At 54.0% G+C, this 23,244-nt stretch overlaps 1 protein-coding gene across 2 annotated transcripts in view; it reads right to left on the bottom strand.

Moving 5' to 3' along the window:
- Nucleotides 1-23,244, bottom strand: part of SDK2 (sidekick cell adhesion molecule 2) — a 273,541-nt gene that overhangs the window by 110,919 nt on the left and 139,378 nt on the right. For both annotated transcript variants that reach the window (XM_070560092.1, XM_070560093.1), the window contains exon 3: nucleotides 7,878-7,984. In XM_070560092.1, coding sequence (XP_070416193.1) covers nucleotides 7,878-7,984 — 107 coding nt within the window. The remainder of the gene's footprint in view (nucleotides 1-7,877; nucleotides 7,985-23,244) is intronic.

Below are 23,244 nucleotides of genomic sequence, written 5' to 3'. Positions count from 1 at the left end.
GAGATGGAGAGAGAGAGGGATGGATGATTGTATGTATGTATGTATAGATGGATGAGTGGAGAGAGCAAGGGATGGATGGAGACAGGGACGGGTGGATGGATGGAGGGATGGATGTTTGTATGTGTGGATGGATGGATGGTGGGATGGATGGAAGGATGGTGGGATGGATGGATGAAGGAAGGGCAGAGCTGGCCTTAGTCCAAGTTTTGCAGGTGACATTCTCCTCCACCTTTCCACCCCACAACCTCCCCACCTCACTGTGGCTCTTAGGCCCCTAGTACCCTCCCATTCTCTCCACTCCACTTTGTCAAATGGGCTTCCTAGGTCTGCTCAGGGAGCCCCTTGCCTCTGCTCACAGGGCCCAGGGAACAGGCCCGTATGTCCTAAACTGCAGCAGCAAGGGGCTGCTAAGAGGGAGTCCACTCAGTGCAGGAGAAGCTGAAGAAAAGGAGGGCCACACAGGGACAGGGGCTGGGGATCCAGGATCTCCCAGGACAACTCACTCACACTGAGATAAAAAGAGATAAGGGTTTATTTACTACACTTTTTCTCCAAGGTACATGCTTGCTAATACACCATGTTATGCCTTGGAGCACTGATCCAACTTTCCTAACAAATTCCCTCAAGAGCAAAAAAGTGTGGGCCTGCGGCACAGCTGGATGTGGCCTAAAAATTATTCCTGATGTCTTTGTTATATCCTAAGAGGTCTCGTAAAGCATACATTCTGCTTCAGAATATGTTCATTGCTTTTATTTATTTTTAAAACATTTTTTATCGTGAAATATGTCATGCACACAAAAGAGTGAATATAATTATATGTATAGTTTAGAGAAGAAGAATAGAATGAACACTCACGTACCTGCCACCCAGCATAAGGAATAGAACACTAGCAAACCTTGTCCCCCTCCCCATGATGTCCCTCCCAGTCACATCCCCTCCTTCCCCAGAGGTAACTGCCATCCTGAATGCGTGTCAATCACGCCATTGTTTTGGTTTTGTTTTTTCAAGTTTCACCACACATCCATGCATCCACAAAGAGTTGAAGGTTCATTTGGTCTGTTTCTAAGCCTTTATACCTGGGAGTTCTGCATCCTCTACTGTGATTTGCTTTTCGGGTGTCACCTTTTGTTTGGCACTCTGACCATGTCCTCACTCCTGGTTCAGGCATTTTCGCGCTGTGTGGGTGTCCGTGTATTGAGGGAGCCCAGTCCTGCTGTAGATGGGGTTTGTTTCCGCTGTTTTGCTGTCCTGCTGAGAACAGTCTTATGGGGGTCCCCTGGCTCACACGGCTAAGGGAATCTCCAGAGCATGTGCCTGACAATGGGATTGCTGGGGTGTAGGGGTGCACATGTTAATTTTACGAGATCATGCTGAACTGTTTTCCAAATTTGCACTAATTTCCCAATTCACACTCCAACCAGCAGGGATGGGAGCTCCTACCAATACTTGGTCTTGCTAGACTTTTTGGTTTTTGCCAATCTTGTGGGCATGGAATGGTATTTCATTGTGGTTTTGTATATTATGAAAACAATGCTTCTCTCTCTGATCAGATCCTATCTATGCCTCTGCCCACAACCATCCGTGACTTCCATGCATTCTGAGTAACATCTGAAGTGCTGACTGCATCCTAAAACACCACTGTCTGTCCCCACGCCCCACCTCCTCAGCCATATCTCCTTCCATTCTCTACTTCCCTCACTCTGCTCCAGCCACCCTGCCCTCAGACACCCAAGTCTGCTCCAGGGCCTTTGCACTTGCTATTCCCTGGCCTGGAAAGACCTTATCCCTTTGTATGCATGGCTCACCCCTTGCTTCCCTTGAGACTCTGCTCAGTGTCACCTCCTCAGGTGGCCTTCCTCAGCCACCATATCGAATAGGACCCCTGGCCCAGCCTCCATGTCTCTCACCTGCTTTCATTTTTCCTTATAACACTTTATTTTTCTGCGTGGGCCTTCTATACTCTATTATATATTCTCCTTTTAACTTCTGTTGCCCCTACTACTTTCCTCGAGGGGAGGGACGTGTGTCTTGGTTTTGTCCCCTGTGCCCTCACCGCCTAGGACAGAGCTGAGCATGCAGTGGGTGTACAACAACAGTTGTTTCACGAGTGAGTTAAACATGCAGGTAAATTGGGGGCTCCAGAAAGACACAGGAATGTTTTTCTGAACGGTCACATGGCCCCTAAATACTCTACATTCAATATTCACACTCCCACTGAGAATTAAGAAGAACGGGTCCATTGGTGGCATTTGGGGCATCAACCCTAGCCCGTGTGACAATGGGCTCGATGCCCTCAACTCCTTTTTGCACGGGTGGCTGCCAGGCTGCCAGGTAGAATGGGCAGCAGGCGAGGCCCCCTGACGGGCCGGGGCCCTTTGCCCTGTGGTGTCTGCCAGGCTTGGAGCTGGGGGGTTTCAAGTCTGAGCTAACGGCCAACTGGGTGAGGGCTGAGGGAGGGGCCGGGGATGTGGCCCAGGTGAGGAGAACAGAGAGGTGCCCACGGGATCTGGATGTGGACAACAGGCGGCCTCCGGGAAGCTGTGGACCCGACAGGCTCTCCCACCCTCACAGCCTCTCAGCCCAATTGCCGCGCGACAGAAATTTATGGCGACTTTAAAAAAAACAAAGAGACTCCAGGGTGGGGGCAAGAAGAGAGCTGGTGGGGCGGGGTGCTGATGTTTATTGACTTCCCCCTTAATTGCTGTAATTAAAAACATGCAAAGAATCTTTTTGTAACGACTTTGCCATTATCATGAGTTGTTAACACAGCTGCCGTATTAATTTCTCATTAGAACTCAATTCATAGTCCCTCCTTGGGAAGGCGGGTGGGAGCCGGGGTGCGGGGGTGCTGCCTGGCCAGATCCCAGCCACCAGGGGGCCTGGCTGCTTGGAGCCCCAAGACAAACCCTCCCACCCTGGGAGGCAGACACCAAGGACAGGAGGCAGAGGGGTTTGGAGAAGCAGCCACCTGCCACCTGTCCTCAGAACCATGTGCATCTGAGTGACTGTCAGACAGACAGACAGACAGATGCAGGGGGTCTAGGGCACAAACCTGGGAGATCCCCAGGCCTGGCACAGGGTGGATGCAGTGAAAGATTTAATGAGGCACCGCTCTCAGGGTCCTGCGGATGTGGGGTGTGCACCTGGCAGGTAGTGACTCCTTAAGTTTTGCACCCTGGATGCCTTACCTGCCTCACCCTAGGCCCAAGCCCTGGAGAGCAGAGCAGGTGGCTAGGAATGTACCTGTTTAGGTAGACAGGAGGAGAAAGGTTGTGAATGTTTATTCTGGGACACCTTCCCAGGCTGGCCTTGCAGAGAGATGCAAGCCCACTCTGCCGCCCTGAATGTTCTCCAGGCTGAGCACCATAAACGATCGTTAGTGTGCAGTGATGGATTAATCGTTGTGACAGCCTGGGCAGGTAGGTACTAATACTAGAATTCCTTTTTACACGTGAGGAAGAGAAGGCACAGAGAAGTTAAGTAACTTGCCCAAGGTCACACAGCTAGGGAGAGGTGAGCTGGGATTTGATTCTGGGGTTCGTGGCTGAGTCCAAGGCCGAGTTCGTGGTTGCCTCCTACAGAGTGATGGTAGCGAGGCAGGAGAAGGTAGATGGTAGAAATACTGGCTGTGGGAGCTTGGGCTGTCCTCCAACCTCTCTGAGCCTCAGTTTCCCTATTGTTAGATGCAGCTCATAACACATGCCTTCCTACCTCTCAGACCTGTCCCTGGAAACCCGCAGAGGAAAGACATTTACACGATGACAGTGGAAGATGGATTGTTCTGGGGGCTCCACTGTGTCTCCTCAGCATCCGCTTAGGGCCTCTGTCTGTGGGTGTTCTGAGGGGTCTCGGGGGTGAGCTCTCCTCTCCAGAGGGACGGAGGCCTCTTCTTCATTTGGACTGCCTCCTGCTCCCCAGGTGCCCAGAGCCCTAAGCTAGCCAGTGCCTAGGTTGGGGCAGGAATGCACCCCTTCTGACCCCATGCCCCGGCATGACCATTTTTTAGGCACAGGGGTCGCGACCTGGCTCACGAAGGAACCCAGGAGCTCTTATGAGCATTTTCATCCACTGGGTCACCCGCCTGGTGGGGAGACGGCATTCGTCCCATGGGGACAGCACCTATGTGCAGGGCTGTTGGCACATGGGACATTACAGGCCAGGGGTGTCCTGACCCTGACCCCAGCAGGTAATGTCCCCCATCCCATTTTGACTTTTCTCGCCCTCAAGCGGCAGTGTGGTGAGGGGGCCATTTCGGAATCGGGTCGTGGCTCTGGTACTTCCTAACTGCCTGACTTAGGGGAGCCACCTCACCCGGCCGAGCCCCGGCTTCCTCCTCTGGGCCAGGAGGATGGGGGCTTCTCTGCAGGCTGGGATGAGGACAGGAGGGGACAGACACGCAGGAGCGCACTGTTACGGGTGAGCATGGTTTTGACAGGTGTCCCTTCTCCCCACACCGGACGCCCTGGAAGATGGACTAGGGGTTGGACAGTGGATTCCTCAGCTTCTGCAACTAGAGCCCGAGGCCCCGGGATGCAACAAGCGTGTCGAGCGAGGGAGGGGACCCAGGAGGTGAGTCTCCTGTCTCTGCCCCACCCTGGCTACCAGGGGTGGGTGAAACCTTCATCCTGTTAGGTTGGAGCTAGACAGGAGTTTTTAGGGCTCCCCTGACTCGCTGGCTTTAGGGCTCAAAGGGCTGCATAGAGGTTTCTGCTTCATGACGTCAAGGAGGAAAGGGCTTCAGGACCCGCGAAGCCACAGAGCGCAGTGTGAGGGGCTGGTGGTCAGTGCCGGCCGGGGAGCTGTGGCTGGTGCTTGGGAGGCTGGGTCTCCCACCTGTGCCCCCTTTGGCCCCTTCAAGGTGTCCCTTGCTCTCTGCCAGGGGCCTGTAACCACATTTGTACAGCTTAGCGGCAGCAGCACCATGTAGCCTGCTGGCCACACGGTGACAATCGTGGTTGTAACCGTGTCCAGAAGGCACCCAGGGTGACACAGGGCTCTGGGAGGGCAGAAGGAGCAGGGCAGGAATCCCCCCGTGAGAGGTGGCCTGATGGCACAGGGGAGAGTGCCAGCTCACTGCTCAGCATTCGCCAGGAGCCATTCCCTTCTGTGGCCTGTTTTTCCCTTAAAATGACGGTATAGACTATTAATTGCAGGAGTAACTCCCACTGATTGAAAGAGTGTTATTTACGGGCGTTGGCTGGATGCGTTGGTGCATATGATCTCAAGGAATTCCCAGGCACGGCTAGGAGGTGGGTATTGTTAGACTCATTTTTTTTTTGAGGTTTATAACAGTATATAAATTTCAGATGTGTAGACTGCATCATGTTCACCCCTCATAGTCTGATAACCGTATTAGACACATTTTATAGATGAGGAACCTGAGCTGGGCGAGGCACAAAGAGGGTTAGTCACTTCCCTGGGGTCACACAGCAATCAAGGGCAGAGCCAGGATTTCAGTGTGGTCCGTCTGACACCAAAGCCTATGCTCTTCATTAAGCCGCGCCGCCTCTGACGGTGATGGGCACCCCACAGCCTGCCCACACTGTAGGGTGCCCTCCCCCCGACTGGCCCTGTCCCCTCACACCAGATCTCAGCAACTGCAGAGTCCCTAAACTCCCTCAGGGATTTGGGTCAGGACCCTGCCTGTCACTGCCGCCTGGGGTCATCCTTGCCAGCATCACCTGTGGTGGTCCAGGACCTGCAGAACCCACAGTGTGTGTTGAGGGGGAGCTCAGGGTAACCTCACCTTGGGGGTCTGTGCCTGGGCAGGTTAGGAAGTGGGGCAGTGTGAGTCCCTGCCACCTGCCTCTCACCCCCTCTCAGGCTGGAAGCGTCGGTTGGTCTGAGCCCTTCTCTGCAGCACGCAGAAAATGCCAGACGCACCAGGTCCTCATCAAAGGCCTTCTGCCCACCATCGGTGCTCCGTGATTGCTTGTTCTGCATGTGGGCCTGGTCACACCCATCCTCAGCGTGGGGGCAGGAGGATCCCTGTGGGTCGGGACAGGGCCCACGCACCTGTCTGGCCTGGTTTCTAGGGAGCATCCCCATGCTGGGCTGTGCGTGCGTGAGAAGCAGTGTGCGTAAGGGATGGGGGCTGGGGGCTGAGTCCTGGCCACACGGATCCCTGTCGCAGCCAAGGAGAGAAGAATCTCAGCCCCAGGGAAACTGGCTTCCATTCTTTAATCTTTTTGATCAGCAGAGCCAGCCCGGGGCAGACTGTCATCTCATCTCAGGGGCTCTCAACTCCAGAAAGTTCCTACGGTCTATGAGCCAAGGGCTTGGAACAGACCCTCCCCACGAGAGCCCGGACTGACTGGTGTCCTGGATGGCAGTTCCAACGGCACATGCACATGAGCCCACACGCACACATGTTCTCTCTTGCATACAGGTGAGCAAAGAGGCAGACCGACCCAGACATACACATCTGCACACACACGTGTGCACGCACATGGATACATGCATGTGTACACACTTGCACACACACACACGCGTTTTCTCCCACTACAAGGGAACAAAGAGGCAGATCCATCCAAACACACATTTGCACACACAGGTGCACGAACCCACACCCAGGCACACACCCGTGCATACACACTTATGCACACACACGTGTGCAGTCTCTCTGGAGGCTGACCTACGGTCCCTGCTGTGCCACCAGACTCCGGGCACCGGCTGAATGGAGCTCCTGGAGTCCTCCAGCGGCTGGCAGCAGCCCTGATCCATCATCTTAATCCAGGGCTTCTCCGCTCTTTGGAGTAAGCTGAGCTGCCTTTAGTGCTGATTTATGGGGACAATCCATCTCCACTTCTGATTATAGTTGTTTTCCATAATTATTATAAACACTCTTTGCCTCACTTGAGGTTTTTTTTTAGGCTTCTCTCCCTCAGTTCTCTCCAAGTAGCAAGCTTCTCTTGTGTTAAATCAGAGGCAAATCCTTGTTGGCTGTGGTGAGAGAGGGCTCCCCTTTTTTTTTTTTTTTTTCAAATTTCAGGGCTCATTAAGGCCTTCCACACTCCCTTACCCCACTGCATGAACTTGGACCTCTCCCCCTTAAAAACCCAGAATGAAGCAGCCCATAATGAGACCTGTTTTTAGCACACAGCCACTGTTTTAGGACAGGGGTAGGGCTGGGAAGGGGACCTTGAGTCGTAGGAGAGGGTGTTGATTGCTGCTCTCGGCCCTGTGACACCCTTGCATCCTTCTGAAGCTGCCCTCCCTTCTTCCAAGAGAGGAAGCCCTTCTGGGGTTGGTGGCATTGGGGAGAAGGCTGTTACCCACAAAGGCTTGGTGAGGGCCCTCCACTTTGTCCTCTGCCTTCCTGGGCCTTTTGGGAGCCCCGGCTTGTCATCTCCCCTCTCCTACCATGAGGCGTCTCCCAACACCCCCTGAAGATCGTGGGGACCCCCACGCTGTTATTGCTCCAGGGCTGAGTGTGCTGGAGGATGGAGAAGTTAAGATCCTGGGGTCTTGGGAAATCTGCCAAGAAGAGTCCCATAGCTGGAGGGGTCTGGGCTGGCTATTATGAGGACCCCCCACGTGTGAGGCCAAACTCAGAGGAGGCCCTCAAAGCAGGTGACAGGGCCTCCTTTTAAAAAACGAAGCAGTTGGTCCCATTTAAAGAGAGCGGAACTCAGAGCCAGCAGATGTGTGTGTGACCTCAGCCTTGGGAGCTCCCAGCACCTCTGCGGGCCTTGGTTCCATCAACTGTAAATGAGGACATGGGCCTGGATCAGCGGCAAGGGTCACCATGAGCACCCAAAGAACATGGGAGGCCTCGGCTGGGACTGGCTCTGCCCGGAGCGCGGCTAGTGCGTGAGGACCCCGCAGCCCCTCTCCTGCTTCCCCCCACCCCACCCCGAGGCCCCCGTGGTACTCACAGGCCACCTGGACCTCAGTTTGCCGCTGCAGCAGAGCGCCCATCCGGTTACGCACGATGCAGCGGTAGAAGCCGGCGTGGGTGCGGTCCAGGCTGGTGATCATGTACCTGGGGACGGACGAGACAGCCAGTGAGCAAGTCAGGCAGCTGCAGGGATGCACGGGTCAGACCGAGGTGGGAGGGCAGAGGTCGTTCACCACATCACCTTCTTCTGGAATGAAGAGCCAGGGAGCTCTTGACTCTCTGGCAATGTCATAGGGTCACAGAAAGGTCCTTATCAATAGAAGGGTCCCTCCCAAAGCAACAAGGCTTTTGCTCAGGCGCCCAGGAAGTAGCCTGCATTTTCCCAGGATGGGAGGTGCTGTGCCTGAGCCCTTGACCCTGGCCACGACCAGGTCTCCCAGGACTGTCAGGTCTGATGGAAGCTGCCATCCTCCCCTGCCAGGGACTCGCATGACTGAGAAAGATGGGGCGTCTTATTTTGGCCAGGCCCAGGACTGTGCTGTAAATATTAATTGAAACAGATGGAGGTGAGAAAGGTGGGGAAATTTACATGCTCCCCCTATTGCTTTGCATCGGTCCATCCCTAAAGTCACAGACGCTCCACTGGAGCTTTGTGGAGGGGAAAAGCCAGAGCCTTCTGAGCAGGACAGGCTGGCTGTCTATATGTGGGGGCCATGGGGCCAGGATGCAGGAACCCTTGGGAGCCTGTTCCGGGAGCATGTGACTGGCCCAGAGAGCAGCAGAGTCTAGTGTTGGGGGAAAGGCAGCTGGAGAGCAGGTGTGTGGTGTGCTCACCTGGCTGAGAGGCAGGGGGAGGCCAGGCCAGTGAGAGGAGCTTCTGGCATCAGGACATGGGTGGGTGGTGCTCTCTGGTACGGAGGGGACTAGTTCCCCTGGTACCCCTCTGTGATCAGCTTTCCTCTCCCTGGGCAACAAACCACCCAGCAGGGACCTCAAAGGATCAAAGGGCTTGTGCCTAGGATATCTGCCCTGTCTTCGAGTGTCCAAGGGTTTGCCCAGCTGACTTGGTGAACAAGCTCATGGCCACCTGTCCCCAGGCTATGCCAACCCTTGGACAGAGCAATCTGATTCCCAAGAGGTGCCGAGTATTCTTTTGCATGAGTTCTGGCCAGGGCCTAGCATCATCATCATCATCATCATCATCGTCATTATCATTGACATCATCACCTCACAATGATGAAACCACAACTACTGCTTTCTGAGCACCACCTGTGCCTCAGACACAGTACTGAGTGCTTCTCATACACCTCTTCATTTCACACAGCAGTTCCCAGACTACTGGCTATCGTGGACCAGGAACACTTAAAAAAAGGGCGCCACATGAGACCGTCAAGTTTGCCAAGTAAGATCATCAAGACCAACCAGCCAAAATGAAAACAGACAAACAGTCAAGCAACAAAACACTAAAAAAAGATAATATGAAAAAGTGCCAGGCAGGGAGAGAAAAATAAATAGAAATGGTCAGTATTTTACTTAAAATAGACATTTTTGAGATCACAAAAAAGAAAAGTCACTTCAGCATAAAAGCAATTTTAACAAATATTAAACAAATTTTATGCAAAGCCCACGGCCCTAGCTTCACTTTTCTTATTTTCTGTGGACAGGTGCGAATGGTCGTGGGTCTGCATTTGACAGTCTTTCTCTTAATCTCCATGCTAATCCTAGGGAGGGGGTACTTTTATTAGCACCTCCATTTTAGAGGCGAGGAAATTGAGGTTCGGAAACATCTTCACATTGACCTGTGGTCTCATAGGTAGTAAAGGGTCCCACAGAGTCTTTCTGCCCCTAGGTCCAGCTGCTACTATCCGACATTGACAGAGTGTCCCGAAGGGCTCCATCTTCCCTCCTGGGACTGCCCGAGCCCCAGACACACAGGTGGGTTGTGCTGAGCTTGCTCTGGCTCTGGCTGTGTGGCATTCTCCAGAACCTCTGGCTGCCCAAGCCTCTTATCTCTGCTACCGGCTGCAGCCCTTATCTGTCCGTGGCCACTGTGCACAGCGTGATGATGGGGAGATAGCTGGCGCCAGAGCCCTGGCAAATTTCCCGCTCCTCTCCCACCCCGTCCTCAAGCCCATCACAGGCTGTCTCCTGCCTCTGCCCTGTCTCTCCCGCGGGGAGGGGAGACAGCTTTGGGGACACTATTTGGGTCTCGAAAACGATGGCGTGATCTGAGAGGGAAGATGGAAGCAGAGATTGCCTGGAAAAGCTCTTATCTTTGGAAACAGAATCAGATATTATTAAAAAGGGACCAGGGAGAGGAAAATGAACAGAAATGGCCAAGAAACTCCTCAAAAGATGCTCAACCTCTGTCACAATGAAACAAAGTCCAATCAAAACAAGACAATATTCACATATCAGATTGCCTAAGATTTTCATGATGATCACATCCAGTGTTGGCAAGATTGGGAGTTGGGGGTATCCTCGGGTTGGCGGGTGGAAGTGTAAATTGGTCTGGGCTTTGGAGCAAACTCTATCAAAATAAGAATATGCAAGCATTTTGACCCAGGGGTTGCATGTCTGGGAACTGGCCTTTTAAAGATACTTGCAAAAATGTGGCAAAAAATTGATACGAGGATGTTCACTGTGGCATTGCTTGTAAAGACAGGGATAAACCAACAAAACTGGAATGGTAGGGACAAGAGTGATAATGTATCCTTATACTCTTGATAAGTTGTTATTTATTGATACAGGCTACCAAATTCTTAATTTAATGTTTAGGATCATGCAAATTGACCCAATAAAAATAATTTGAGTTTGTGGACCAAAAAAAAAAGTCAAAGAATAGTGTAAATGGTATGGTGCCATGAGGGTAAATTGAAATAGTATCTATATTTGTGTATATTCGCACACACATAATCACACTTAGACTCTGGCATGTACATAAGATTTTTTCGAGATGGATGCCCCAGAACGTGTTATCTCCCTTTTGGGAGAGGTGTCGGGGATGAGGAGGGAGGGGATCTTCTACTTTTCAATTTTATGTCTACGCCACCAGAATTTTCTTTATCGTATGCATATATTCCTTTTATTTTAAAAATAAAATTAAAAAATGCACTTTGAGCATATAATTTAAGTATACATTATAAAGAAGACACCAGGGACTCGTTGGATGTGGGTGTTTGCTGATGTCAGTGATGCGTGGTAAAATTTAAACTTTAATAAAGGTAGATTTCTGGAGAAGGCTCTATGTCCATTTGTTTCAGCCAGAGGCCCAGGCCCCACCTGGAGCCCTGAGGAGGGCCAGCGGGCTGCAGGCCTGCCCCTCCCCGGAGGCCGGGAGAGGGGAGCCATCTCTGGGCCTTTGCTGGTCCTGTGATTGAGGGCAGGCACCCTCTGGCCTACAGAGCGGGGCGCAGCCCTGTCTCGCTCCTCCGCCTCCCTCTCCCAGGGCTGCTTCCGGTGCTTCGGGCCTGGGAGACCTATTTCTGGTTTTTAGGCAACATTATTTAAAGTAGCAGTTCCGCCCACTGCCTTTCCTCCCAGGAAAATCCTCTTCCCTCCACCCAAATTGCAGCTCTGGTCTCCCTGCCTCAGGGGGGTAGGGGGTGGGGGGAGGCAGTTGGCCAGCATCTCAGCTGCCAATCCAGCATCCGTGGTAGTGGCAGCAATGGTGCTCAGTGTCCCCCATGGTGTTCCGCGTCCCCCACAGTGCTCAGTGTCTCCTGCGGTGCTCAGTGTCCCCTGCGGTGCTCCCTCCTGGGCCCTCAGGACACACTCATCTACAGCTCTATCTACCCCACCCCCCTGTGGCTGCCCCCCTGGCAGGGAACTGGACGAGCCCAGCCCTGTCCAGGGGCAGTGGATGGAGGAAATGGCCTGTGCAGCAGGGCCTGCCCCTGACCCACCCAGGAGGGAGCTCGGCTTTGGAGAAAGCACCGGGGTTTCTGACTCGGGGAAATTTAGGCTTGATTTTTGCTTCTGCTCTTAGGCATGTGGCCTGGGCAAGTTACGGAAACTTGCAAGCCTCGGTTTTCCCACCTGCAAAATGGGGACAATGATGGCTGTCTTTGATGTGAGCATTGCAAGAGGCCCTGGACCTAAGTGCCTGGCACACGGCAGGTGCTGCATAAACGCTTGTCAAACGAGGGAGCAAATGTCTGAGTCATGGGTGGCGAGTGGAAGGTATTGGGGTGAGGTGGGGAGGTTCAGACAGGAGGACAAGGAAGGGGTGGCAGGACCCCCCACACCTGCACGGGGAGCCATTAAGGGCTCCATGCCCAGCATCAGGGGAGCACATATTTGCTTGGCAAATTTTTCAACTTCCCCATGGATGTGAACTCCAACTGTCCCCAGCCACCAGGGAAGGACCTGCCACACCTCCTTGGTTACCTAAGCCTTCTTATCGGTAGAGGGGCCTCCCCTCAGTTTCTCAGCTGCCGGCAGAGACTGTGTCCTCTTGTCCTGCCTCCTCAGGGACACTGGGGACAGCAAAGGAATGACAGGTCCCCTTCCAAAGGCCACGCCTCTCAGCCTCTTGACCCCAGTGAACCTCTCTTCACCAGCCTGACCTCCCAACCTCCCAGTCACCTCTGTGAGTCTTCAAGGTGGAGGGTCTGAGCCTGGCTTCTCTGAGGATGAGAACCAGTGATGGTGGGTAGGTGTCCCCTCTTCCTGGTTGACCTGCAACCTCATTCTCCTAATAAGGAACAGTGGCAGGGGCATGGCTCCAGGGGCTGGTGAACGCCTGAATTCATCCACCTCTTGGCCCTCCTCTAAGGTATTTATTGATTTATTATAGGAAATGTATTCACGGGATTCAAAATTCCAAGAATAAAAGGCAAGACAGAGAGTGAACATCTCTCCCATCCCTGTCCCCCAGCTGCCCCGTCGTTCCCAGTTCCCAGCACACACACGGAGGAAACCACTGTCAATGGTTTCTTGAGTATCTTTTCAGAATTCTTTACGCAAATGCAAGCCGACGCCAATTCATAATCCCTCCCCCTTTGAGGAGACACGGCCTCCTGTACTCGCCGTCCTGCCCCTTGCTTTGTGCGTGTGACAGATACTGTGGAGAGCTTTCCGCAACAGCACGTAGAGCTTCCCCAGGCTTCCTGACAGCTGCAGAGTGGTGAGGCATCCCTTGGATGGGGGAAGCTTTGCTTTCTCTCAGTTAGATGGTCAAAGGGAGCGGGCAGACAGGAGAGAGCCCTGGGGGCCAGACTTGGGGCAGAAAGAAAGGGAGATGCGCTAGGAATCCACACCGTTCTCTCTGCTCCATCGCACTGTCCTGATTTAACCCGGCAGGACCCCGCCGTCTCAGTCCACTCTTCCGAGATGAAGAGATGGGCTCGGGGTGGAGGGCACACGACGACAACTCAGGGAAGAGCCAGGACAGATAATTGGATTTTTAGAGACACGAGATGGGCAGGGGAGAAAAGAGCTGCCTAACCAATGTGGCATCTTCTCCAGCACATGCGGAAACACACAATGCCCTTTGTGGTTTGAGTCCTTGAGTGTCACAGTTGATATTTAAAATGATTCTTACTCGCATTAAATAAGATATTTCAATTCCACGAAGCTGTCAGGAGCTGATGCGGACACCAGAAATAATAGGCACACTCTCCTTGTATTGTCCTCGTTAATAAATCAGATGCCAGAGAGGCACGCAACGATGCTCACACGGCGGGGGGGGGGTGTATGCACTCACACACGTATATGCACACACACACACCAGTGCACACGCACCCGTGTGCACACACGTGTTCACATGCAGTGTGCACACTCACGTGCTCCCATCCACGTGCACTCTTACACACACCCACATGCCTGCACATTCACACATACATGTACAAAGTTGTGTACATGCAGGCACACTCATGCAACGCACCTACAAACACACATACATGTGTGTGCACACTCACCACATGAATGCACTCAGGCACACACTCATACACGTGTGCACACCTACCCAAATGCATGCACACGGTTGTGTATACACATGTACATATGCACACTCATACACACTCACGCATACACGTGTGTACACATCCACATGAACACACACTCGTGCATTTGTGCACACCCACACACATGCACACATACATGCCCACTCATATAAACATACTTGTGCATGGGGGCAACACTCCCAGGATGAACACACATCACGGGCACTCCCATCTGAGGTCACCCAGGACACTCAAGTCCACCTTACTTGGTGACAGGTCCCTCCACACTCTCCCTCTCACGCTGAGACCACACACGCAGGTCCTCTGGGCTTCCTCATTTACATACACTCAAGAGAGACCACTGTCCACTCACATACACACACATTGTCTCCCACCCAAACCACAGTTTCTAGGTCCCAGGTGGCATTCAGGGACAGAGATTTCAGGATGGCGGATCACTGGCTGGTCCCGGGACTTTTCTTTCCAGCGCCCTGTGTGGGGGGGAGGCAGGCTGAGGGAGGGAAGGAGCAGCACGGAGGTTTGGCAGGAATGGACTCCCGCCACTGTGCCCCCTCCCCAGGCCCCATCCCTGAGGCCTCTTCTCCTCAAGTGACCTGCGCTCAGGGAAGGAAGGCAGCTGGGCCGCCACATCCACTGCAGGGCCAGCAGGGCCTCTGTGCACTGCTCGCAGGTGTCCCTGCAGAGGGTGAGCCGACCCGGGCTGCAGGGAAGCGGTGGCCAGCAGCTGCAGGGCCCCCGGGGCCTCCTCCTTCCCACGGGCTTTCGGGTGTCGGCAGAGGCAGCAGTCCAGGGCGTGTGCACGCCCGCGTGTGCATCCTCAGACACCCATGGGCACACACAGTGTGCCCCTTCCTGCTGCAGGGGGACAGCTGTGCTCCAGGAAGTGGCCACTGAGGTGGTGGCCGGCTCGAGATGGGCTCTAAGTGTGGGTTTGCTTTTGCAAAGATTCTTCAGGAAAGAAGGAAAAACTCTGCCCAGAGTGGTTTAAAGGAGAAAGTACATGTACCAGGTAATAAATCATGATAATAACGTACCACTATATAATCAACCCAATTATTAGTGGTATAAAAAACGCCACTGTTCTAGGGGCTTTAACAGCTATCAGCTCAGTTAATCCTCACAAGACCATAGGAGGCACGTGCTAATAGAAACCTCAGTTTATAGGTGAGAAAACCCGGGCCCAGGGTGAGCAAGTAATTTGCCCTAGGTTACACAGCTAATAAGCACCTCGTACCCTGGGACAGAGACAATGAGCCTCAACTGGACATGGACCCAAGAGTTTGGGGTCTCTCATCCCTGGGGTTCGCTTTGAAGAAGGAAAATTTTGACTGTCCACACTCCCCGGGCACAGAGGCTGTTGATGATGGAGGGAATGGGGTGTTCTGAGCAGGGCCTAAGATCTGGTCTGCGGCAGGGTACAGAGGAAGCTGTCGTAAGCACCGGCCAGCCTAGTAGCAGTGGAGACCAGGGCGAAGGGGCTGGAGCGCTCTGGAAAACACTTCAGGGGGATTTGGTTATGGAGGGGATCAGGTAGGAGAGGGGTCGAGGAACGAGCTGACAGTTCTGTGTGATACAGGCACTGGAATGTTGTCTTCCCTCTGGCAGCAGCCCCGAGGCTCCTGAACTCATGGGTGTGCGAGAGAAAGAGAGACACGATGAAATGGAGGGGAGAGAAACAGAAAGACAGAGAGACAGACAGACACACACACACAGAGACGAAAGTTCTCCCGCACCGGAAGTAGATGGCGCCGAGGAAGGCTGGCCCTGAAAGGATGATGCCAGGACGGTACCCTGCGGCGAGGATTGGCGGGCAATTCAGGAACAGAGATTTCTGTGCTTCTATTTTAAGCTGTCTCCGTCCTGTGCTGTAATTCTCCTCCCACAGCTTCAGGAAGAGTCTGCTACATGCACACTGGCTTCTGCTAACGGTGCTTTGGGGCAGGAGCTGTGCTCCTGGCTGGGGTGGGGGTTGTCCTTTGCAAGGAGACTACAGCCTCAGGGGGTGGTCGAGGGGGGACTGAGACTTGATCCCAGAGCAGGGAAGCAGCAAGTGAGGCCCAGAGAGGCAAGCACCATCCTGCAGAGTTTCTGGAAGGCTGGGGAGGGCCATGGACTCGTCCCCTTGCAGAGCGTGGCCATCTGGATAGTCAAGGACATCATGGCCCTTGGAAGTGGGGGAACTTGGGCACAGTGGGTGACCCCCACCACCTGGAGGACTGCAGGGTGGACAGAGGGGGAGGAATCCTGACTCTGACTACAGCACATGGAGGACAGAGTGACCCTGGGTCACAGATGTCAGGTCTATGCACACATTGATTCATGCCTCGGCTGACCCCCTCACAGGTGTACAGGGGTGGCTGGAACTTCTGGATCCCCGGGTCCACCCCCTCAAGGTGCAGGTGAGGAGCAGAGGTGCAGGGAGCAGCCAGGACTTGCTCACAATGACGGGTGTCTGCAGCACCTGCAGCATGCTGGGAACGGGATGGGCATCTGGGGCTCGTGAGGACCCCCGCCTCCAGGAAGTGGAAAGTTCCCCATCGGCCTCGCTCTCCAGCTCTACCAAACTTCTGGCAGTTTCTGACGAAAACAGGCTGCCCCTCACCTCTCCACGTGCTGCCACTCAGCCTGTAGGGTCCCTCTCTGCTCTCAGCTAGAATGTCCCCTCCATCCAGGAAGCCTTCTCAAATCCCCCCTGGGTTACCCCACGCTTCTCCCCTGCCAGACCCAGTGCCTCTGTCACAATTTAATTGAATATCCTATGTACTTGTACGTGTCTCCCCAAAGCCATGTCTTGTACATTGTCCCATGTCCCCCACGTACCACGCCTAGAACAGGACATACTCAATGAACTTTCTCTGGATGAGTGAATGAAATGGCCAGTGTGGAAGGCCAAACAACGCCCCAAAGATGTCCCCCTCCTACTTCCCAAAGTCTGTGAATATGTTACCTCACAGGGTATGATGGCTAGACCGTGTCCCCCAGAAAGAGATGTTGCCATCCTAGCCCCCTGTCCTTGTGAACCTGATCTTGTTAAATAGGGTCTTTGCAGACACCATCAAGTCAAGATGAGGTCACTAGGCAAAGCCTTAATCCAAGGTGACTGGCGTCTTTGTAAGAAGAGACACAGAGACGGACACGAGGAAGAAGACGGCCATGTGACGCCAAAGGCAGAGACTGGAGTGACGCTGTCCCAAGTCAAGGAACGCCAAGGTTTGCTGGCAGCACCAGAAGCTGGAAGAGAGGCCTAGAGTGCATTTTCCTCTAGAGCCTTCAGAGGGAGCGTGGTCCTGCCAACGCCCCGATTTCAGACTTCTGGCCTCCAAAACCGTGGGAATAAATGTCTTGCTTTAAGCCACCCAGTTGGTGGCACTTTGTCATAGCAGTTCTAGCAAACTCATACAGACGGTAACGGGGACTTTGTAGCTGGCATTAAGTTAAGGCTCTTGAGATGGGGAGGTTATCCTGGATTACCCAGTTTTTGTTAGTGCCGTCCAGTCAGTTCCAACTCCTAGAGCCCGTGTGGACAGCAGAGTGGAAGCCGGCATCCTCTTGCCTTTGGGGGCTATATGAGACAATGCTCCACTGCTATTCATGGGGTTTTCATGGCTAATTTTTTTGGAGGTGGGCGGCCAGGCCCTTCTTCCTAGTCTGTCTTAGTCTGGAAGCTCTGCTGAAACCTGTCCACCGTGGTGACCCTGCTGGTGTCTGAAATCCTGGTGGCCTAGCTTTCAGCATCACAGCAACATGCAGCCACAACAGTATGGCAACCGACGGAAGAGCAGTGTGGTGGTGTGGTTCCCTGACTGGGAAACAAACCCGAGCCATGCGGTGAGAGTGCCGAATCTCATCCACTAGACCAGCGGGGCTGGCTGGATTACCCCGTAGGCCCAGTGCAATCTCAGCAGAGTCCGAGTGACAGAAGGAGATGTGAGGAGACAAGCAGAGGCTGCAGTGATGCGGGGCCACGAGCCGAGGAATGCAGGTGCCCTCTAGAAGCTGGAAAAGGCAGGGTGGGAGGGGTGACTAGGGTAGGGGGGTGAGGATGGATGTCGTCCATTCTCTGCGGACTCTTAAGAAGCAGGCAGCCACAGCGCTGAGCCAGGCTGGATGCAGAACTGCCTGAAGGCTGCTCAGACGAGACGCAGCCTGTGGGCCTGGACGACCACCTTCTGATGGATGGTTCATGTCAGAAGTGGAGGAGACGCTACCAGTCGCCCCCTCCCTGCCCTGGCCTCTTGCTACTCTGAGTCCAGCGTGTGGCCCTGAGCCTCCTCGCTCAGCTGGGAAAGTGACAATGCTCTGATTGATCCCGGGGCCTGTGGTCAACGAGAGGGACAGCAGTGTTATTGAGCTGGGGGCTGCCAACACCATGACAGCCCTGGCTTGGGTTGGCTGGGGGAGGGCGCCTGTCCACTCTGTGACCTTTTGGGCCAATGAACTGCTCTCAATGAACAAGGAAGAGGACTTCCTTAAGGATTTCCATTGGCAGGGCAGTCCCCACAGACTCTGGGTGAGAGGACAGGGAGAGGACGGGGGGGGCCTGAGATGGCCACTCAGCATGGGCGGGTGGGAACTGTCACTGCTGGGGAGAGGAAGCAGGACCCTCCCTCTGACAACAGCTGTCACACCAGCATCAGGTTCTGAGCAAACACTTGTACATTATCGGGTTCATCCCCACATTTACTGCGGGGGAAGAGACTCTTACCCCATTTTATAGCTAGGGGACCTGGGCTCAGCAAGTCTGAGCAAGTTGCCTAAGGTCACCCAGCTAGAGGGCAGCAAAGCAAGATTTGATTTCAGATCCGTCTGACCCTATGCCCCACATCCTCCCCTGACCTGTCCAGGGACCCTCAGTCTGCTCAGCGAGCCGCTCTCTCCACACTCTGGAGTGAGATGCCTCCGGGGAGCTGCTCAGACCTTGTCCTGACCTGGGAGCTGTGCCTGAGCCCTGCTCTGAGAGAATAGCCTTACTGCTGCTGAACAGAGGAGAGTAATGAGACCTGGGGATCATTCTGCAAAGTGAAAAGTGACACGGGTCATAACATTTTACTGCCAGGAGGAGAGGGTGGAAGAGATGCAGGAGGCGAAGCCTGTCTAGGGTGCAAGCAGTTAAAATCTGCAGGGGTTTCAGTCTGGGTTTTTAAAGGACTGGGAAAGAAGAAATCCTGAGGTTTGAAGAGGGCAGTGTGGTTAAGAAGAAAAGAAAAGAAAAAGGAAGAACAGAAAGGGGAGATGAGAAGTGTCGCCTCCTGCTTTGCCTGCAGGATGCTCTGGAATTTTCCCCATCGCTCGCTCCCTGCCTTCTCCGCCTCTCAGGGAGAAACAGAGGGCACCTTCATCCTGGGCTCCTGGCATCTGGCTGAAATTCCTCAGGATCTGTTTCACATCAAGGTTGATCAGAAAGAAAGCAAATTAAAACAAGCTGATAAAGAGCCCGCCTGGAAATCTGGCCTCAAGGAGCCAAGCTGCTTGGGCATTGAGACCTAATCATGCTGCGGGGGCCGGGAGGAGCAGCCTAACTGATCGGCTTTCTTTGGGCCTCCCTGCCTCCCATGTGTCCAGCAGGGAGGCTGCCTTTAGTGGCCTCTCAGCCCCGGTGGCAGGAGATCCTATTAGGCCTGCCTGGGTGGAGGGATCTGGCCCAGGAGCCTTTTCCCTCCACTCTGCAGCCCGGGTCCCGCGATATGAGAAGCGCAGTTTGTTTGGAGGAAGCGGGGGCATTGGGACACCTGGGGGTGCATCCATCCTCTGCCCCCACCCCATTCACCCCTCCCACATTGTCAGAGACACTTTTCCCAGCCCTGGCTCCATCCCCAAGCTGGAGGAAATTGGCTGTACGAGTTTCCTAGGGCCGCTGTGACACACAATCACAAGCTTAGCGACTTAAGGCAAATGCATTTTCTCACAGTTCTGGAGGTCACCAATCTGAAAGTCAAGGTGTGGGCAGGGCTGCTCCTTCTGGAGGCTCTAGGGGGAGAATCCGTTTCCTTGTCTTTTCCACGTTCTAGAGGGTGCCTGCATTCCTCGGCTCGTGGTCCTGCATCACTGCAGCCTCTGCTCGTCTCCTCACATCTCCTTCTGTCCCTCTGACTCTGCCGTCTCCCTCTGAAAAGGGCCCTTAGGACTGCATCGGGCCTACCGGGCGGTCCAGGATAATCTCTCCAGCTCACGTCCTTAACACAACGACAGCCGCAAAGTCCCTGTTAGCACCTGTGTGAGCTCGCTAGAGGTGCCAAAACCAAGTGCCGCCCACCGTGCACCTTCAAACGACAGCACTGACTGTCTCACGGTTTTGGAGGCCAGAAGTCTGAAATCAAGGTGTTGGCAGGGCCACGCTCCCTCTGAAGGCTCCAGAGGAAAATGCATCGTAGGCCTCTCTGCTAGCACCTGGGGCTACCCACAGTCCTTGGCGTTCCCTGGCTTGTAGCGGCACCACTCCAATTGCTGCCTCCCTTGTCACACGGCCTCCTCCCTGTGTCTCTGTCTCCACATAGTGTCTTCCTCTCCTTGTCTCTCTCTTCTTCTTATAAGGACACCACTCCAGTAGGGCCTCATCTTAACTAATTACACCTGCGATAACGCTGTGTCCGAATAAGGTCACATCCTGAGGTACTGGGGGTTAGCACTTCAACATCTCTTTTTGGGGACACAGTGAAACCCACAACAGGGGGATCTCCAAAGATGCTCTTCAGCCCGGGCCTGAGACACAGCAGGTGGGAGCAGCAGGAACCATGCTCTGGTGACAGCCCAGGGACCGAGGGAATTGGGGCGGCGTGTGCATAAGGGTAGAGGCGGCGGGGAGATCCGGGGGGGGCGCTGCTGCAGGCTAGGGGAGCTGAAGGCAGCGAAGTCTTTTGGAGGAAGTGTTGTTGGAGGCAGGACGCAGGGGAAGGTGAGGGTGGATGAGGGGTGACAGGCATGACAAGTGGAGGCCAGAGAGACAGATTCCGGGGACTGGGGGTCACTGAATGTGCCTCTGGCCAGGGGAGAGGCTGGCCTCGAGGTTGGTGCCAGTCCCCACAGGGCCTTGTGGCCCAGGCTGAGGAGTTTGGACTTTTTCTTAAAGATGATAGGAATACGTTGAAGGTATTAAGCAGGTGTGTGAAGCAGACGTTGGTCATCTCCAGCCCGTGGGCTAAATCTCTGGCTCACTGCCTGCTGTATGGCAGACATACGAAGAATAGCTTTTACGTTTTTAAATTGTTGAACAAAATCAAAAGAAGAAATAGTAATACTGCGGCAGGTGAAAACCATATGAAATTCAAATTTCAGCATCCATGAGTAAAGTTTTATTGGAACACACCCACTCTCACTCCTTGACGTAGCGACTGCGGTTACTTTTGCGCTGCAACCGCAGAGCTGAAAAGATGAAGCACAGATTACACGGCCCGCAAAGCCTAAAATAGCCACTATCCGGCCCTTTACAGAAAGTGCCTGCCAACCCTTGGTGTAAAATAAACAGATTTATGTTTTTACAAAGACGTCTCTGTCTACGGGGTGGACAATGAACCAGGGGTGGCGAAGGTCAAGGAGGCCAGTTTGGTCTTTGCCACTGACCAGGGGAGAGATGATGGAGCTGACCCCTAAAACAGCGCCAGGGCCAGGGGAAGGTGGAAGGGTCTGCTGATGTTGGCCTCAAGGAGGTGCCCGATGGCCCGGGGGGCAGTTTGCATGGACACAGCTGGCTCAGGAGAGAATGGGGGGGTGAGTAAGCGGAGAATGCAAGGACTTGGATCATGATAGGAGAATGGACAGTAGCTAGAGAGGCAGTGTGGGGCAGGAGGTCATCGGAGGCGCTTCATTTTATTAAAGCTGTGAGAGACCTGAAAATGTTCATGTGTTTGGCGGGTAGGAGAGGTTGGAGGGAGAAGCAGAGAGAGGGGAGTGATGGAGCCAGATACTGCAGGGGGCGGCGGCGGGTCCAGGGCACAGATGGTGCAGGAGTGGCTAACTGAGGCCAGGCAGGAAGTGGGGGGGATTCCTCACAATGGCGTCTATTCCTCCGGGAAGTGGGGGTGAAGGGAGGGGTGGTGGGCTGGGGGTGTGTGCGGAGGGGAAGTGGAGGATGAGTAAGCGGACCCACTGAGCAAACTGCTTGAAGGCCCAGGTGAGGGGGTCCCCTGAGTTTGCACCAGGACCGTCCACACAGGTGGGTAGTTTTCTCCAGCAGGACTCGCAGGCTTACTAAAGGACAAGGTGGGTTCGAAGCTGGAGGGGCCCAAGGCTAGAGTCTTCCAGGAAGCTCTGGCAGATGGACCACAACGCGAGAGAGCTAAAGATGCTGCTCAGACCAAGCTAAGACGATGAAGACCGGGTTGGCTGGTTAGGGAGGTGAGTCCACGTAGCAGGGAGCTGACGGATGATGAGAGCCGGAAGGTCAAGGGGCGGAAGGCCTGCTGCTGTAAGGGCAGTGTGCGGACCAGGGGCAGGGGCATCACGTGGAAAAAGGTTGGAAATGCAGAATTCGAGCCCCACGAGACCGCCTGAGCTGCGATCTGCATTTTGAGAAGTTCGCAGGGTGGTTCCTAAGCACACCATAGTCTGAGACGAGCGTCTACCATGTGGTGGTCCAGGACAGGTGCCGTGGGGTGATGAGAGGGAGGCTGGGGTGTGTGCCCACAGAGGGGGAGGTGTCAATTTAAGGTTCAGGAGTGGCAGTCCCAGGTGAGGACAAGGGCAGGGTGTGGCCTCATTAGTCCTCAGTTTCCCCATCTGTGAAATGACTCTGATCATTGTCTGATAATGAGTCTGACCATAGTCCTAAAGAATGATAATCTTTACAAACCCTGCTTTGGCCTCCAGATTTTCGCTCCAAACCTAGCTGCACCGCTCCCTAAGCCTGTGACCTTAGACAAGGGGCTGAACCTTGTTAAGCTTCGGGCACTCCGTCTGTATAACGGGCAAATTAAGGGCAGCTGCCTTATAGAAAATACCAGCGCAGGCAGTTCTGCTCCAACGCTTGTTTCGAAAACATGCATTTGTTCCCATGTGATCGACATATCAGAGAACAATCTGAGCGTGACGTGAGTTTTGCATTTGCCTGTGCATTTTTTTTGTCCACAAGAGACACTTAAGTAAACGCAGAAAACCGCATGCAGCTGACGGAGCTGAGGTTCTGCACGAGACGCCCCCCGCATGCCGCCTCAGCTCACCGCCTGTGCTGGGAGCTCACCGCCTGTGCTGGGAGCTCACCGCCTGTGCTGGGAGCTCACCGCCCGTGCTGGGAGCTCACCGCCCACGTGCGGTCTGACAACTTTCCTCTCCATCCCAGACATCCCTCCTTCCACCACTTCACCATACCCCACAAGCTGCAGCCCTCCGACGCCCACTTCCACAGCGAATTTCAGGCCCTTCCCAGAGCAGAGTGCCATATGTACTGTGGTATTCACACATTTCTTAACCATTGAATATGTGTGAAACTGTGCAACCGTCTTTATG

Source organism: Equus przewalskii, chromosome 10, assembly GCF_037783145.1.
Source record: "Equus przewalskii isolate Varuska chromosome 10, EquPr2, whole genome shotgun sequence".
Taxonomy (NCBI): Eukaryota; Metazoa; Chordata; class Mammalia; order Perissodactyla; family Equidae; genus Equus; species Equus przewalskii.
This window is presented reverse-complemented; position numbering and strand designations above follow the sequence as displayed.